General features: G+C 34.6%; 1 protein-coding gene across 1 annotated transcript; it reads right to left on the bottom strand.

Moving 5' to 3' along the window:
- Positions 1-2,082: 2,082 nt before the first annotated feature.
- On the bottom strand, positions 2,083-12,787 carry LOC126740673 (uncharacterized). Its single transcript, XM_050446800.1, has 3 exons — positions 12,566-12,787; positions 2,717-2,901; positions 2,083-2,662 (listed from the first exon to the last, which is right to left on the bottom strand). The coding sequence occupies exons 1-3, from the start codon at positions 12,785-12,787 to the stop codon at positions 2,083-2,085; spliced, it is 987 nt and encodes a 328-aa protein (XP_050302757.1).
- Positions 12,788-13,178: the final 391 nt, after the last annotated feature.

Raw genomic sequence — 13,178 nt, 5'->3', positions numbered from 1 at the left:
TAAAGGAGTACCCTAATCGGTTTTGTCAATACACCAGGATGGAGCACAGTACCTTTGTGTATATTTTCGATCTCATACAACCTGAAATCGTAACAAAATTCACCAATTTCGTCAAGCAGCCTATTGAACCTGAGGAGAAGCTGGTTATAACATTGAGGTAAGAAACTGACTAGATAATAAAAAATTGTAACACATTTTAATGGCTTATATATATGATTACTTGTTGGAAAATAGTGCTCTTAAAGGTGTTAGAAGTTATGCTGTTCATCCATTGAACCAAGAACGTCATACATTAGGCGAATACCATGACCTATTTCCACAACTAAAGGAGTACCCTAATCGGTTTTGTCAATACACCAGGATGGAGCGCAGTACCTTTGTGTATATTTTCGATCTCATACAACCTGAAATCGTAACAAAATTCACCAATTTCGTCAAGCAGCCTATTGAACCTGAGGAGAAGCTGGTTATAACATTGAGGTAAGAAACTGACTAGATAATAAAAAATTGTAACACATATTAATGGCTAATATTGAAATAAATATGGGTTACGCAGTACAAAAGATAAAACTAGAGATTGTTTTATAAAAACTTAAGTTCTATCATATGAGTAGTCATAACCACGAGACCACTGATCCAGATCTAGGATGTTATTGTCCTGAGGTGTTGGACTTCTGGAAGAGAAATGCCTGTAGACACAAATAATTGACGAGTGGAACCACAACTACTCGTAGACGGTCTAGAAACGTCCTTTTTGTACGCATATTTCAGCACTAAATTTTGAACATCATTTCGAAAAAAAAGTTTATCGGCTCCATTGATTTTTTGTATGTGAGGCAAAAGACTTTGAAAAAACAGCATGTTTTTCATCATCTGGCTTTTCTTCTGCTCGTCTTGTCCGCTTTTCTTCTAACATCGCCATCTTCTTTTCTTCGATCTGTATCAATTTCTTTAAGTCCTGACTTTGTGCCCTCCTCTTATTGAAATTGTTTGGGTGGACAAGACCTTCCTTTGTAATTTTGTCTGTGGAAGTTGATGAACCTGTGACACTGGCATTGCCACCGACGCTCCCCTCATTACTTTTATTTAGATCTTCTGTCACGTTTTCTTCCACAACATTCTCGTCGTTACCAGTTGGCTCTTCAAGAAATGTTTTTTCAGTCTGCTCCTGCCCACTTTCACAGTTTCTCTTTATATTTCCAGATATAGGCCTAGTCTTGAATTGAGACCTCATAAAGTCTAACAACAAAAAATATGGCCAATTAGATTTATACACAGAATCAGAGCTGGATCCCGTCTTTCCTCTTGCATTTTTCTTACTTCCTTCCTGTAATAGTCCCGTAGCGATTTCCATTTGCTTTGAGCTTCTTTAACTGAAAGAAGAGAACCTAAAAACTAAATTTAAACATCATATTAAATATTACTGAAAATTACATAATATGATATTTTATTGCAGATACTTGGCAATTGGTTCTTCATTCAAAAGTTTATCATTCTCATTTCGTGTTGGAGCTTCTACAGTTAAGTCCTGGTTTCCTCAAAAGCGGTACCGATAAGTTGCGGCCGCAATAATGCGTTGAATGACGACAGATTGCGGTGGAAAAATCAGGGTTATTAATTGCGGCAAATAAATGTGTAAACTCAGAAAGCGTCGCCAGTACCGTTTTGCGTTAAAAACAATCGACATGGACGATCTCGATGTTGCTCTTTTGGTAGTGTTAAATGGAGAGGAATTAGATGAAGAGATACGTAAAAGGAGTGAATCTGACCTTTTTAAGAAAATAACTACAGAGGGTGCTTACAAAATTTTGATTTGTCGCCATCTATATACTAACGAAAATAAGTTCAGGGAATATTTTCGTTTGACACCAGTCTTATTTGATTATGTCTTGGGATATATAAAAGATGATCTTTTTTCAAAACCAACAAATCGTGTTCAAAATCCATTGACTCCTGAGCAAAAATTATGCCTGCTTCTAAGGTATGTATTTCATTAATACTAACTACATCAAACACAAATACAGTAAAGTAAAGTAGCATGTATGTTTTGGTAAATACACATGTTTTGATAAATTTACAAATTTATAAAATTGTAAATTTATCAAAACATGTGCATTTAGTATTGGCTGGGCTCCGCCAATAAGCGGATGCTCCTATTGGTGTTACAGAATCATCGGAAACAAATGTACTGTATGATGTTGAGCTACCTGCTGATAATGGTCCACGCCCATAGTCAGCACTTGGCAATGGTGATAGATGTTCTATCTCTGCATTTCCAACTAAATTTCCAATTTGCATTCGAAGCCTAGCCTGAACGATTTTTGGCAGCTTGCTAGTTATTTTTGCTATGGATGCAAAGAATAAATCATTTTCATCCTGCTTTTCCATTTTGTTTTGATCTTGCCTTTCAGCTATTTGTCTTAATATCTTCAAACGTTCATCAGCAGGTGTGTATGTAGTTGAACATTTACGTTTAGTAACTTTTGGAGTTTTCTCAGTTTCAGCTCCATTTTCTGGAATATCTAAAATATTGCTACTAGTGTCGTCTACAGTAAGTAATTCAGACTGTTGTTGCTCTATGTTGTTGCTCTCTTTACTGCAAAGAGCCGTGCTATTTTTTACACTCTCCTGAGATTCAGAATTTTCTATGTTGCTGAGAGTGCTAAAAATATAATAAAGTTTGTATTATCAGCAAAATAAGGTAACATAAATTTACCTTCTCTTGCCTGAAGAGATACTATCTAAAAATGACAGCTGCTCAGATCTTTTCTTTGCTGCTTCCCCAGACGAACCCGTGCTAGGTTTGCCTCGTCTCTTTATGTAATAATCTCTTACATATCCCCATCTCTTGCTGCAGTCATTATCTATAAATATAAAAATAAAAATAAAGAGGCAAGTGTTCTAAATTACTACATGTTATTTTTTTAGGTTTTTGGCTACAGGAGAATCATTTCGATCATTGGCGTTTCAGTTTAGAATATGCCATTCGTGGATTAGTGTAATAATAAGGCAGGTTGCTGAATCCATTGTTGCAAGAATGCTTACTTTGGTAATGCCACAACCAACAGAGGAAATGTTCAAAACAATCTCTACGAAATTCAGATCTCTTTGGGATTTTCCGAACTGTGTTGGAGCAATTGATGGTAAGCACATTCGGATAAAGGCTCCAAAAAATAGTGGATCTACTTTCTTCAACTACAAGGACTTTCATTCTGTAGTGATGTTGGCACTTGTAGATGCAGATAATAAATTTGTTGCAGTAGACATAGGATCGTACGGCAGAGAAGGAGATGCAGGTAAAATGCAAACAAGGAATATAATTTATAATTTTTCTAATAAAATAAATTTTATTTTAGGCATATATTTAAAAAGTAGAGTTGGAAAAAAAATTCTGAAAAAAGAATTTAATATTCCACCGCCACAACAATTGCCTGGCATGAATATGCTGGTGCCCCATGTTATTCTCGGCGATGAGGCATTTGCTCTTCATGAGCATCTCATTAAACCATATCCACGAAATCAATCAGTAATTCAGTAATCAGTATATCAATCAGTTCTGATAAAACTAAAGCAATCTATAATTACCGACTTTCCCGAGCTCGCAGGACAACTGAAAATACCTTTGGCATTCCTCGTGCATTTTTTCGGATATTTTTTCAGCCAATTGCTACGCGTCCGGAAACCACGGATAAACAATGTGTGCCTGTATTTTATATAATCTTCTGCGAGAAGCAAATATTCTTCCGACAGTGACTAATAGGACAGAGAAACACTTCCTACAGAAAATTTACTTCCACTAATTCACAACAACGTACGCGAGGCAAATATACCAGTTCAAATTCGTGAGACATTTAAAACGTATTTTAATGGACCCGGTGCTGTAGCATGGCAGGAACAGCATTACCGAGAAAACTAAATCAATCACAACAATGTAATATATTAAAAATATACATATATTTTTTATGGTAATGAGAAGTTGTATTATTGTATTACCCGTTATTTGTAGTATATGGGCTATTTCCGTCCATAAACTCTGTTTTAATTGGGTTTTTCTGTAATCTTTACATTGAACATTATATAAACATTCATGATTTCTAACAAAATCTATCAATATTTCATCCTGCTCACTTGTCCATTCATGGTGTTTTATACCAGAACACATTACGCTAAAAAAAACACCATTATATAACGTTAACTTTGTAATATAAAACATAAATACCTATTTTATCAGTTTTATAATAAAAAAATAAACGAAATCACAACAAGTCACCACATCAACACAGTAATAAATCGTCAACGAACTGTTTCTCGCCGCAATGGCTGCCGCATTCATTATGCCGGTACAGTCATATTGCGTTGCGGCGACCACCAACGCATCCTTAAAAACCATTGCTAATGATGTGCATAGTACAGTTTTCTATGACGTCATTCAACGCATTATTGCGGCCGCAATTTATCGGTACCGCTTTTGAGGAAACCAGGGCTTTAGCAGGATAGTGAAAGAAACCGTTAATGTTCTATGGAATGTTTTGCAACCCCTACATATGCAACATCCTTCAAAAGAAATCTTTGCTCAGACAAGCAAGGAATTCAGTCACTTGTGGAATTTTCCAAATTGCATGGGATGCATCGATGGAAAGCATGTAAGAATTTCGTGCCCACCACATTCAGGCACGATGTTTTACAATTACAAAAAGTTCTACTCCATTGTTTTGCTAGGAGTTTGTGATGCAAAATATAGATTTCTTGTAATAGATGTTGGTGGGTTTGGCAAGCAAAGTGATGGAGCCACTTTTGCTTCCTGTGACTTTTACCACATGATAAAAAACAATCAAGTTGATATTCCGGATGATGCTTGTTTGCCTGGAACTAATTTTACGACGCCATTGGTATTTCTCGCAGATGAAGCCTTTCCCTTATCTGTGCGTGTTCTGATACCTCACAACGTAGAGAATCTCAATGATGAAAAAATGGTCTTCAATAAAAGGCACTCGGGATCGAAAAAGTATAGAGTGTACGTTTGGAATCATGTTCTCTAAATGGAGACTTTTGTTTAAAAGTATTGAAACTGATCATCAAACTGTAGACATAATAGTAAAATGTATGTGTGTTCTTCAAAACACTATCATAGATAAGGAGGGATTTGAGAGGCATTTAACAGAGGTTCAAACAGTTGAACCCAAGAACATTGAAGTACCAATAGGACGACGTCGAAGAGGACGCCAATCAAGTGATGCTCTTTTGGTGCGGGACACATTCACACGATATTTTAATGAGAATATGATTCATTTCTCAAGAGACTAAAGAAACATTCATTAAAAAAACGGTTCGTTGTGTAAACAATCAGAAAAACGTTTTTGGAAAACCTATAAAACAAATTTAAACATTTTTTCTTTTGTAAAGTTACTTTTAGCTCAACAATTTATTTATTTTTTGTATATAAATAATAAATATTTAGAAGTATTACATTAGTAGAAAATTGTTTATTGCCCTACCTAGTATACACAAACGTACCTGTACAATTATTTTCTTCACCTACTTCTTTCCATAGTTTGTCCAATGTATAACGATTGTGATGGTCATTCAGCTGCTGATTCCATATAGGTTCTCGATTCCGTATTGACAGAATAAACAACTCCACGTTCATGTTGTTTAAACTATTATAAAAACTAGAACAAAAAACAACAAACACGCCGTACCACCTGCAATGGAAGCCCCAAATCAACTGGAGCAGCGCTTCAAAGAAATCGTTGTTGATTTCACGAGCGATGAGTCAAGATTTATGTCGATGCATGCAGCACTGCTCGCCGCCTCACTATGTGCGCATCAACTTGATTGTATGGAAGATTTTAAAACGCGCCGCTTGACTCTTGACTCGCCGCTCCACTATGTTTCTACCCTAAAGCGACTGGCCTCATAAAATCAAATAAATACAATATATGGGAAGGCGATATTTCCAACCGCCTGTATTTAATGGTCTCTACGGCGGCAATCTCCTATACAAAACTTACAGCGGCCGACGTGAAACAAAATTATTCTATGCGACAAAAAGTGCACTGTTAGGCGGACAATTCGGGCGCCTTCGACCGTCTTCGTCGAAGCGCTCGTTCGTCGATCAATAAAGGGGAAAGGGCTGGTGATTTTAGAGTACGATTGTACTAAATCTAGCACAAGTGGAAAAAAATTTAGCACGCAGTACAGATTCTGTTTGCTTACTTAAATGTAAAAAATATTAAAATGTACATTCTTCATGGCAGTCTAGGTTTTTTGCTGTAAAATTTTCAAGCAATGACTACGATTTTTATAACGTATTTAATTTTTAGTACAATTGGGTGAGTTTCAGTATGATAATTAAATCACGGATGAGATGAGCCCTCGTTCAATGGAAAATCAATGGTGGGACGGGATTTTGTGCTCTGTGGCGTCTTTGTTGCACTTATTTAAAACTACATAGGAGCAATAAAGATGGTGCTGGTACTAATTAATACTAATAATATGGTAGGAGGATAATAATTCCAGATTTTTCTTGGCGGGGTTTTGTTTTTATTCATTAACGGTTTGTGGCTGGTTTCTTCCGTTTCTTCCTTTTATTGCTTTGAACGATTTTTCTGCTGTCGTACGTCGTGTGGTTGCTTCTCCATTGAATTTTGAATTTGGTTTATATTAGATAAGTATAAGTATATTAGAATAATAATTGTGCTATTAAAGTTTGTAGAGGTAGTAGAGGTACCTATTAAGGGGTTGTATATTTTTGAGTAGAAAGTAGGTAATTTTTGTAGAAGTAGAGGTGCATACCTAACCTAGTTGTTTGATCCTTTTACTATTTTTTTTAGAATGGCCAATAATCTCGCCGAAACCCCTGTGCATGATGTAATTTGTTCTTTACAAGAAACTCATTTTCCCGCCTAACTGAAAATGATCGTAGGGAAATAATTTCTATTGGGCGACCAATATACACCCCCCTTTCAATTTTAAAACCTGACAAAAAGCAAGGCCAAGCATTCTCGCGATCCTTTAAGACCCAGTGGTTCGAAACCCATCAATGGTTATGTGGTAGTTATTTTAAACAAAGTTTGTTTTGTTGGCCTTGTATACTTTTCGGAGGTAATAGAAATAATGTTTGGGTGTCTCAGGGTTTTTGCGATTTAAAAAATCTGTCAGCTAGCATAAAAAAACATGAATCGTCAAAGGAGCATATGAGTAGCTACCTTAGTCTAAAGCGCTTGCAAAAAAATAGTAGCACTATACAGGATGCATTAAAAATACAGTCTTCTTTGTTTTTAAAATCCTATAACGAGGATGTAAGAAAAAATAGAAATTTATTGAGCTATTTGATTGATGTCACTTGTCATCTTGCAAAACAAGAACTATCTTTTAGAGGCCACGATGAAAAATCTGATTCTTTTAACACTGGCAATTTTCGTGAAACATTTAACTTGTTAATTAAACGTGACATCGAAATGCAAAACCATTTAAAAAAAATAGGCAATAATTTTTCTGGTTTGTCTAAGACTAACCAAAACGATATAATAGGTTGTATCTCGGAATATCTTTTGGAGACAATACATAAAGCAATAAAAGAATCATTATTTTTTTCTGTACAAGCTGATGACACTACTGACATTTTAGAAAAATCACAATGCGCTATTTCGGTCAGATATGTAAACCAATCTGGTGACATTAAAGAGAGATTTTTGGGATTTTTTTATGTAAGTCAAGATAGAACGGCAGACGCGATGTACGAATTAATTGTTTCTGTTTTAAGTCCTTTTGATTATAAGAAAAATTTAGTTGGTCAATGTTATGATGGCGCTAGCGTAATGGCTGGTTCGTTAAATGGTTTGCAAAAAAAAATTAAAGACGATGCTCCATTAGCTTTATTTACACATTGCAGTGCGCACCGATTTAACTTAGTTCTACAGAATGGAGCAAAAACTATTAAAAAATGCCGAACTTTTTTTGCGAGCGTAACTTCAATTCCCGGCTTCTTCCATCAATCTGCAAAGCGAACATTTATTTTGGACTCTATAGTTGGAAAAAGGATACCGACTGCTGTAGATACCAGATGGGCTTCACGTTCAAAAATCGTTCATCTTTTAGATTCAAAATGGAATGACTTAAAAAAAGTTTTTCAAACAATTATTGACGATCAATCTTCATCATCCGAGTCAATTAAGGGGGCAAAGGGATATCTTAGATTTATGAAAGGTTTAGAATTTTCTTTTTTAACCGCGGCTTACAAAAATGTATTTGATATTACGGATCCACTATTTAGTATTTTGCAAAAAAAGTCTTTAGATATAGCTTATTGTCAAAAACAGGTATTTTTAACAAAAGATCGTCTACAGTCCTTGCGGAATGAATTAACCTTCGAACAATTTTTTGAAGAAGCAAAAATTAGAATTTCAGGCGATATGATAGATAGCGTGGATAATCCTACACCATCAAAAAGAATAAAATTATCAAAAAGGATGAAGTCTTCTTTGCGAATTTTATTTTATGAGATTATTGATAATATTTCGACGCAAATAGATGTTCGGTTTGCAGATCTATCGCAGTTAACTTATTTTGCATTGGTTGATTCTTATAAGTTCCAAGAGTATGAGAAAAATTTTCCAACTTTTTTAGTTACAAGTGTCACCAACCTTTATAAAAATATTTTTGACAAACAGCAACTAATTAATGAGTTAAGTGTAATTTTTCACGATGAAGAACTAACAACATTAAATGTAGTCGTTGTAGTCGACTACATTTAATGTAGTCGCATGTTGAGTCGTTTTAAAAACATTTTATAGATAATGGTCTTAAAGAAATATTTCTCCAAGCTTTTACACTTTTTACGCTTATTGCTACAATACCAATCACAAGTACATCAGTTGAAAGGACATTTTTCATGCCTTAAACGCATAAAAACATATTCCCGAAATAAAATAGGTAATGAGCGCTTATCATCACTTGCTTTAATTTCCATCGAAAAGGAACTCTTTTGCTCTTTACAGGGATCTGATTATTTTACAGATTTAATAATAAGTAGGTTTGCACTTTTAAAGGAAAGAAGAATAAACCTTATTTATAAAAATTAGTTGTTTTACAACTAAAATAAAAAACTAAAAAAAAAAACAAAAAAAAAATCAAAAATTAAAAACAAAATCTATGTTAAGTATAAGAATATTATGATATCTTTTAGTTATATAGTATTTAACTTTAATCTTTTTTAGAAATAGTATTAAAAAGAAGAAAACTACATAAGCTCAAAGGTGCATAATTAAATAACCATGCATTTTTGGTAAGTAAGTAAAAAAGATCTATGTTAATAAAAATTAATTTATTTGTATTTGTTTATAATATAGAAGAATATTTACTGCATCTTTGCATCTTATAGTAGGTATCTGTCAATAACAGTAGGTAGTGTATATATCTAAGGATTTAGTGAAATTAAATGAAATATGGATATAACACAAAAATTACGATCATAATTTAAATTCATACAACTTTGTAAAGGTGTGTTTCATTTTGTTTTTTTTTGTTTCCGCATTTTTTTTTTGATTGAAATCTAAATTTAAAAAAAAAATATTTTTAGGTAATTTTTTTTAAAACATTTCGAAAACGTTATTTTTTTCTTAATTTTAGTAAATTATTAATGACAAGTGGCCGTGGCACCACAATTTTTTTTTTAAATCCCGAAAAAGCGGGGGGAGGGGGAGCTCGGGCTACTCGGTGTGCGCACTGTTATAATAATATGTCGCCTACCTTAGATTACAGGGCGCGAGCCGCCACTGTTAATAACAGTATCGATAATTCGCGATTTAAAATTCCACCTCATTTCCGAACTTCCTGGCACACGCTTAGACCCAATTTCATCTAAAACTCTGGGACGCTTCGTAGATTTCGAAAAAAAAGTTGATATACCCGTAAGATTTGCAAAGAAGATCCGGCATTCTTTTACTTTAGTAGCGGAATCTTGTAAAATTAAATTCATTCTGTGAGCGTAGCCAGCGCACAAATATTGCTAGAGGTGCTATATCTTTATTTTTTTTCTGTTTAACCATTTAATTCTTCTGACATAACGGATGCTCCATCATACGTTTGACCTATTAATTTTTTTGCAATATCGAACTCCTGATATTTATTTATTAACAAATTAAACAGATCATCAGCTTTGCGTTCTGCACTTACATCTTACATCATAGAAGCCCATAAAGCGTTCTACTACTTGATCATTTCTTACAAATCGAAATATGACTGACAATTGTGATAAACACGTGATATCTGTAGATTCATCGATCTGCCAAGAAAAACAAGATGAATCTTTTATTTCAGCAGAAATAACATCACGAACGACTGAATTAATACTATCGATTAAATCGTTCTGAATGGTTTTCGACAAACCGCTAAAAACGGAAGATTCATCTAAAAATTCTTTAAAATTGTTGTCAAATTTAGATAGTAAATAAGCCAGTTCTTTGAAGTTGCCCCGATTTAATGAATCTTGAGATTCGTCATGACCCCTAAATGCCTGCTCTTGCGTTGCTAAGTAAATTATCAAATCAATTAGTCTTTGTAATACGTCGCGATTTTTCTTTACTAACTCGTTGTGTTTCAATATATTCTCGCGATATGCTGAATTTATAGCGCACTGTATGCTATAATTATTTTTTCTAAATAATTTAAATTTAAGTGATGAAAAAGTATGGTCTTCGAATTGGCAGTGCTTTTGCAAGGATACACCTAAATGCTTTAAATCATTATATCCCGTCGAATTTTACGGACTTTGCGCTTTTTCCGCGAAAAGTAAACAATTCCAACAAAATGGTTTATTTCTTGTCTCGCTACCCGTCAACCATTCGTATTTATAGAACCAAGAGGTATTAAATGATCTATTCCTTGTTTTATAGTTCATAATTAAATTTTTAATACCCGGCCGCGGCATTAATTTGTGAACAAATAATTTATCATCTAAATTAAGGAAATGAAATTTATACTTCAGCAAAAAATCAACCAAATACACTTTATTACTTACGGCGACCCGAACAGAACTTGGCTGCGGCTGAACACTTACACTTGCACTTAAATCTGCCATTATAGTTTAATAATAATTATTCTAATTTACATACCTACAAAAAAAAACTACTCGAAACCGCGAAAATGTCTTTAGGCAAGGTTTAAAGTTTCAACGACGCACACTCTTCCCGTCAAATGGCCCAAATGCTGAAAGCCGAATACGACCGATGGGCTAGCCCGCGGAGCCGAGATCACGAGGTGAAATTTGAATTTACCGCGTTAAGGGCTCCATACACGTTTTTTTCGGGCAGTTTTCACATCTTTAACCGATGGTTGAAAACGTTGAAACGTTGGAAAAGCAGATTCAGATTATGGTTTAGAAAAAACTGAAAATAATACTGCTTTATATGATCAAAATAATGGGAAAAATATGAATGATATTTTATCAGAATTACTCTTAATATTACCAGTCAAGAACACACAGTTTGCGATGATATCCTTATACCCGAAGAACCGGATATTCCAATGAGAAGCGAAATTGGTGAATTGCAGAGTTCTGATTTATGTGTAGAATGTCAAGAGCTAATTTATAATGCGCCAGCAATTGTATGTGAAATGTGTAATTTTACTGTAAATTTTTCATGCGCGATAAATAAAACGATGTGTAATATATGTAATAATTCGAAAACAATCGAGGCGTAACAGTTATCAGCATTTGCAGGTCAAAAGCGCCAGGCTGATCAAATGGCAGCTGCGACAAAAAAAATGTTACCTAATGTTGATGTGGGTGAATGCGTCCTTATTAACATTGATAAAGTTAAACGCAGTCCAGGGGATCCTCAAAACCTTATTACTGTCGTAACGGACATTAAAAATGGAGTGTATCAGGTTGACACTGTCGGAGGTATTATTAAATCGTGGTTAAATAGACCAGATATAAAAAAAGCAACAGCTGGGCTTATTACTTTGGATCAAATAAATAAAAATAAGTTTATATCAGTAAGGGAGGCAGTATCTTTAGAATCTCTTTTTAAAGCACAAGGTTACGTTAAATGTTCATGCCAACCATCTAAAACTCAATGTAAAAGCAAAAGATGTCAGTGCTTTAAAGCAAATATGCAATGTAATTCACGGTGTCACAAAAGTGGTCCATGTGCGAATAAATAAGTAAATTTTGTTTAAACTTCATGTTTTACTATATTTTAGTATTATTTTGTTATTTTTTTTAAATAAATATTTTTGTTATAAATACACGCACGTATCTGTATCAGATTAAATAAAGCTTAATTCCAGACGGATCACCTCATTACATTAATATTTGGCCTAATTGTAATAATATATCTCATTTTTCATATTCAGCCGGCTCTTCGTGAAGTGGCGTCTATTTAAGTTAGTCTGATTGGGAAACAAGCGAAATTACACTATATGGGGGAAAAGGCCCGGCTGATTGTGTAAAATGATCATTTTTCACTATCAGCCGGCACTTCATGAAGGTCCTAGGATTTTCGCAAAAAGGCGGATTTCACAATAGGACTACGACATATACATTTAAAGCGCAACGTACTTCATCACAATTATTGATAGCTTCGTGCTTCACAAATGCTTCGAACATAAGGCACTCCAAGCCCAGAGCCATCATTGGGTGTATTCTTTTACACCTATTGAAATGTTTTCCGATTAGAAAACTATTTACCGAACCACCGGCAATAATTCCACTCTCAACGGCAACGTCCGTGAGACCGCAATCGGTAATGTATTTGCCTATGGCTTTAAAATAAGCGAGCATGATGTGAAAGGCACCTAGATGGATAAATAATGAAATCGTGGTTTTTTGGTGGGTTGGATCTGCATTGCTACTTTAGCTATAGCTAAATCGTAGGTGACATCAATATGAGGTTGTTGAAATTCAGCTGCTATTTTTTGACTGCGGATCATTGTTTCCACAACAACGGAGATATCAGCTGGCGATACATTGATTGGTGAGAGTTAGACAATTTTTTGTTTGGTATCATTAATGTCTTCAGAATATCGGCTGTTGAATCCTACCTACATAGGGGCATCTGGAAAATTCAAAGCGTGTGACAAAACCCAAAGGGCATCTAATTGTTGTACTGTCTGTAGACTAGATGAACTTATTGTACATTGGTTATCACCAGATGTTTGTAATATGTTAGTGA

Source organism: Anthonomus grandis, chromosome 9, assembly GCF_022605725.1.
Source record: "Anthonomus grandis grandis chromosome 9, icAntGran1.3, whole genome shotgun sequence".
NCBI lineage: Eukaryota > Metazoa > Arthropoda > Insecta > Coleoptera > Curculionidae > Anthonomus > Anthonomus grandis.
Note: the sequence above shows the minus strand (reverse complement) of the source record. Positions and strands in the feature narration are given on the sequence as shown.